The 5,748-nt window shown below is 46.9% G+C and overlaps 1 protein-coding gene across 1 annotated transcript in view; it reads left to right on the plus strand.

Moving 5' to 3' along the window:
- Positions 1–5,748, plus strand: part of LOC122547113 (trichohyalin-like) — a gene marked incomplete at its 3' end in the record, with an annotated part of 17,836 nt that overhangs the window by 9,476 nt on the left and 2,612 nt on the right. The window contains exon 2 of the mRNA XM_043685688.1: positions 3,022–3,089. Within this exon, the coding sequence (XP_043541623.1) occupies positions 3,022–3,089 (68 nt within the window). The remainder of the gene's footprint in view (positions 1–3,021; positions 3,090–5,748) is intronic.

Genomic DNA, 5,748 nt, shown 5'->3' on the forward strand with positions numbered 1-5,748 from the left:
TATGTGGGGGGTTCCTGGACTAGGGGGGATAGGACAGTGTCGTGGTAGGTAGAGATGAGTTCAGTGGGGCAGGAGCATGCTGAGACAATGGGTCGGCCAGGGTGGTCAGGCTTGTGGATCTTGGGAAGGAGGTAGAACCGGGCAGTGTGGGGTTCCCGGACTATGAGGTTGGAAGCTGTGGGTGGGAGATCTCCTGAGGTGATGAGGTTCTGTATGGTCTGGGAGATGATGGTTTGGTGATGGGGGTGGGATCATGGTTGAGGGGGCAGTAGGAAGAGGTGTCCTCGAGTTGGCATTTGGCTTCAGCGGTGTAGAGGTCAGTGCGCCAGACTACCACTGCGCCCCCTTTATCCGCTGGCTTGATGGTGAGGTTGGGATTGGAGCAGAGGGTTTGGAGGGCTGCGCGTTGTGAGGGTGAGAGGTTGGAGTGGGGGAGGGGGCTAGACAGGTTGAGGCAGTTAATGTCCCGGCAGCAGTTGGAAATGAAGAGATCAAGGGTGTGTAATAGGCCAGCGTGGGGTGTCCAGGTGGATGCAGTGTGTTGGAGGTGAGTGAAGGGGTCCTCGGAAGGTGGGCGGGGGTCCTGATTGTGAAAGTAAGCTCGGAGGCGGAGGCGACGGAAGAAGAGGTCGACGCCACGGCGTGTATTAAATTCATTGATGCGTTCATTCATTCATTAGTGCTCTTCCAGCATCACTAATCCAGAGACAGTAAATAGACTGGCAGAGCGAATACACAGACTGGCAGAGACTGTAAACAGACTGGCAGAGACTGTAAACAGACTGGCAGAGAGAATAAACCGACTGGCAGAGACTGTAAACAGACTGGCAGAGAGAATAAACCGACTGGCAGAGAGAGTAAACAGACTGGCAGAGAGAGTAAACAGACTGGTAGAGAGAATAAACAGACAGGCAGGGAGAGAAGACAGACTGACAAAGAGAGCAAACAGGCTGTCAGCGAAAGTAAACAGACTGGCAGAGAGAGTAAACAGGAGAAAGTGAGGACTGCAGATGCTGGAGATCAGAACTGAAAATGTGTTGCTGGAAAAGCGTAGCAGGTCAGGCAGCATCCAGGGAACAGGTTGCCTGAAGAAGGGCTCAGGCCTGAAATGTCGATTCTCCTGTTCCTTGGATGCTGCCTGACCTGCTGCACTTTTCCAGCAACACATTTTCAGCAGAGGGAGTAAACAGATTGGCAGAGACAGAAAATGGACTGACAGAGAGAGTAACCAGACTGGCAGAATGAGTAAACAGACTGGCAGAGAGAGTAAACAGACTGACAGAGAGAATAAACAGGCTGGCTGAGACAGTAACTAGACTGGCAGAGAGAATAAACAGACTGTCAGAGAGAGAAAAGACTGGTAGAGAGAGTAAACAGACTGGCAGAGACAGTAAATAGACTGGCAGAGAGAGAGAACAGACTGGCAGAGAGAATAAACAGACTGGCTGAGAGAGTAAACAGACTGGCAGTGAGAGTAACTAGACCGGTAGAGAGAGTAAACAGACTAGCAGAGACAGTAAACAGACTGGCAGAGACAGTAACTAGACTGGCAGAGAGAGAAAACAGACTGGCACAGAGAGTAAACAGACTGGCAGAGAGAGTAAACAGACTGGCAGAGAGAGTAACTAGACAGGTAGAGAGAGTAAAAAGACTGGCAGAGAGAGTAAACAGACTGACAGAGACAGTGAACAGACTGACAGAGAGAGTAAACAGACTGGCAGAGAGAGAAGCTGAAAATGTATTGCTGGAAAAGCACAGCAGGTCAGGCAGCATCCAAGGAACAGGAGAATCGACGTTTCGGGCATCAGCCCTTCCAGACAGTAAACAGATTGACAGAGACAGTAAACAGACTGGCAGAGTCAAAAAATAGACTGACAGAGAGAGTAACCAGACTGGCAGAAAGAGTAAACAGACTGACAGAGACAGAAAACAATCTGGTAGAGACAGTAATCAGACTGGTAGAGACAGTAATCAGACTGGTAGAGAGAGTAAACCAACTGACAGAGAGAGTAAACAGACTGGCAGAGAGACTAAAGAGAGTGGCAGAGAGAGAGAACAAACTGGTAGAGAGAGTAAACAGACTGACATAGACTGTAAACAGATGGGCAGAGACAGAAAACAGACTGTCAGAAAGAGTAAACAGACTGGCAGAGACAGAAAACAGACTGGCAGAGACAGAAAACAGACTGGCAGAGAGAGTAAACAGACTAACAGAGAGCGTAAACAGACTGACAGAGACTGTAAACAGATGGGCAGAGACAGAAAACAGACTGGCAGAGAGAGTAAACAGACTGGCAGAGACAGTGAGCAGACTGGCAGAGAGAGTAATTAAACTGGTAGAGAGAATAAACAGACTGGCAGAGACAGAAAACAGACTGGCAGAGACAGTAAACAGACTGGCAGAGACAGTAACTAGACTGGCAGAGAGAGTAAACAGACTGGCAGAGTCAAAAAATGGACTGACAGAGAGAGTAACCAGACTGGCAGAAAGAGTAAACAGACTGACAGAGACAGAAAACAATCTGGTAGAGACAGTAAACAGACTGGTAGAGAGAGTAAACCGACTGACAGAGTGAATTGACTGGCAGAGAGAATAAAGAGAGTGGCAGAGAGAGAGAACAAACTGGCAGAGAGAGTAAACAGACTGACATAGACTGTAAACAGATGGGCAGAGAGAGAAAACAGACTGTCAGAGAGAGTAAACAGACTGGCAGAAACAGAAAACAGACTGGCAGAGAGAGTAAACAGACTAACAGAGAGCGTAAACAGACTGACAGAGACTGTAAAGAGATGGACAGAGACAGAAAACAGACTGGCAGAGAGAATAAACAGACTGGCAGAGACAGTGAGCAGACTGGCAGAGAGAGTAATTAAACTGGTAGAGAGAATAAACAGACTGGCAGAGACAGAAAACAGACTGGCAGAGACAGTAAACAGACTGGCAGAGACAGTAACTAGACTGGCAGAGAGAGTAAACAGACTGGCAGAGAGAGTAAAAAGCCTGGCTGAGACATTATCTAGACTGGCAGAGAGAGAAAAGACTGGTAGAGAGAGTAAACAGATTGGCAGAGAGAGAAAACAGACTGGTGGAGAGAGTAAACAGACTGGCAGAGACAGTAAATAGACTGACAGAGTGAATACACAGACTGGCAGAGAGAGAGAACAGACTGGTAGAGAGAATAAGCAGACTGGCAGAGAGAGTGAACAGCCTGGCAGAGACAGTAAATAGACTGGCAGAATGAATAAGCAGACTGGCAGAGAGAGAACAGACGAGCAGAGAGAATAAACAGACTGGCAGAGAGAGTAAAGTGACTGGTAGAGACTGTAAACAGACTGGCAGAGACAGAAAACAGACTGACAGAGAGAGTAAACAGACTGGCAGAGACAGTAACTAGACTGGCAGAGACAATAAACTGACTGTCAGAGAGAGAAAAGACTGGTAGAAAGAGTAAACAGATTGGCAGAGAGAGAAAACAGACTGACAGAGATCGTAAACAGCCTGGCAGAGACAGGCAATAGACCGGCAGAGTGAATACACAGACTGGCAGAGAGAGTAAACAGACTGACATAGACAGAAAACAGACTGGCAGAGAGAGTAAAGTGACTGGTAGAGACTGTAAACAGACTGGCAGAGACAGAAAACAGACTGACACAGAGAGAGTAAACAGACTGGCAGAGACAGTAACTAGACTGGCTGAGAGAATAAACTGACTGGCAGAGAGAGTAAACAGACTGGCAGAGACAGTAACTAGACTGGCAGAGAGAATAAACTGACTGGCAGAGAGAGTAAACAGCCTGGCAGGGAGAGAAAACAAACTGGCAGAGACTGTAAACAGACTGGCAGAGACAGTAAACAGACTGGCAGAAAGAGTAAACTGACTGACAGAGAGAGAAAACAGACTGATAGAAAGAGTAAACAGACTGGCAGAGAGAGTAAACAGACTGGTAGAGACAGAAAGTGGACTGACAGAGAGAGTAACCAGACTAGCAGAAAGAGTAAACTGACTGACAGAGAGAGAAAACAGACTGATAGAAAGAGTAAACAGACTGGCAGAGAGAGAAAACAGACTGACAAAGAGAGCAAACAGACTGTCAGCGAAAGTAAACAGACTGGCAGAGAGAGTAAACAGACTGGCAGAGACAGAAAGTGGACAGACAGAGAGAGTAACCAGACTAGCAGAAAACAGTAAACAAACTGGCAGAGAGAGTAAACAGACTGGCAGAGACAGTAACTAGACTGGCAGAGAGAGTAAACAGACTGGTAGAGACAGTAAACAGACTGGTAGAGAGAGAGTTAACAGACTGACAAAGAGTGTAAACAGCCTGCCAGAGACAGTAAATAGACTGGCAGAGCGATTACACAGTCTGGCAGAGAGAGAGAGAGAACAGACAGGTAGAGAGAATAAACAGACTGGCAGAGAGAGTACAGACTGACAGAGAGAGTAAACAGACTGGCAGAGAGAGTAAACAGATTGGCAGAGAGAGGTAACAGCCTGGCAGAGACAGTAACATGACCGGTAGAGAAAGTAAACAGACTGGCAGAGAGTAAACAGACTGGCAGAGACAGTAACTAGACTGGCAGAGAGAGTAAACAAGCTGGCTGAGAGAGTAAACAGATTGGCAGAGAGAGGAAACAGCCTGGCAGAGACAGGAACTAGACTGGCTGAGAGAGTAAGCAGACTGGCAGAAAGAGTAACTAGATTGGTAGAGTAAACAGACTAGCAGAAACATTAACTAGACTGGCAGAGAGAGAAAACAGACTGGCACAGAGAGTAAACAGACTGGCACAGAGAGTAAACAGATTGCCAGAAAGAATAAACAGACTGGCAGAGAGAGAAAACAGACTGGCACAGAGAGTAAACAGACTGGCAGAGAGAGTAACCAGACTGGCAGAAAGAGTAAACAGACTGACAGAGACAGAAAACAATCTGGTAGAGACAGTAATCAGACTGGTAGAGAGAGTAAACCGACTGACAGAGAGAGTAACTAGACTGGCAGAGAGAATAAAGAGAGTGGCAGAGAGAGAGAACAAACTGGCAGAGAGAGTAAACAGACTGACATAGACTGTAAACAGATGGGCAGAGACAGAAAACAGACTGTCAGAGAGAGTGAACTGATTGGCAGAGACAGTAAGCAGACTGGCAGAGAGAGTAAACAGATTGGCAGAGACAGTAACTAGACTGGCAGAGAGAGTAAACAGTCTGACAGAGAGAGAATACAGACTGACAGAGAGAGAAAACAGACTGACAAGAGAGAAAACAGACTGGCAGAGACAGTAAACAGACTGGCAGAGACAGTAACTAGACTGGTAGAGTAAACAGACTAGCAGAAACATTAACTAGACTGGCAGAGAGAGAAAACAGACTGGCACAGAGAGTAAACAGATTGCCAGAAAGAATAAACAGACTGGCAGAGAGAGAAAACAGACTGGCACAGAGAGTAAACAGACTGGCACAGAGAGTAAACAGACTGGCACAGAGAGTAAACAGACTGGCACAGAGAGTAAACAGACTGGCACAGAGAGTAAACAGACTGGCACAGAGAGTAAACAGACTGGCACAGAGAGTAAACAGACTGGCACAGAGAGTAAACAGACTGGCACAGAGAGTAAACAGACTGGCACAGAGAGTAAACAGACTGGCACAGAGAGTAAACAGACTGGCACAGAGAGTAAACAGATTGCCAGAAAGAATAAACAGACTGGCAGAGAGAGAAAACAGACTGGCACAGAGAGTAAACAGACTGGCA

The sequence above is a fragment of the Chiloscyllium plagiosum genome, unplaced genomic scaffold (assembly GCF_004010195.1).
Source record: "Chiloscyllium plagiosum isolate BGI_BamShark_2017 unplaced genomic scaffold, ASM401019v2 scaf_6555, whole genome shotgun sequence".
Taxonomy (NCBI): Eukaryota; Metazoa; Chordata; class Chondrichthyes; order Orectolobiformes; family Hemiscylliidae; genus Chiloscyllium; species Chiloscyllium plagiosum.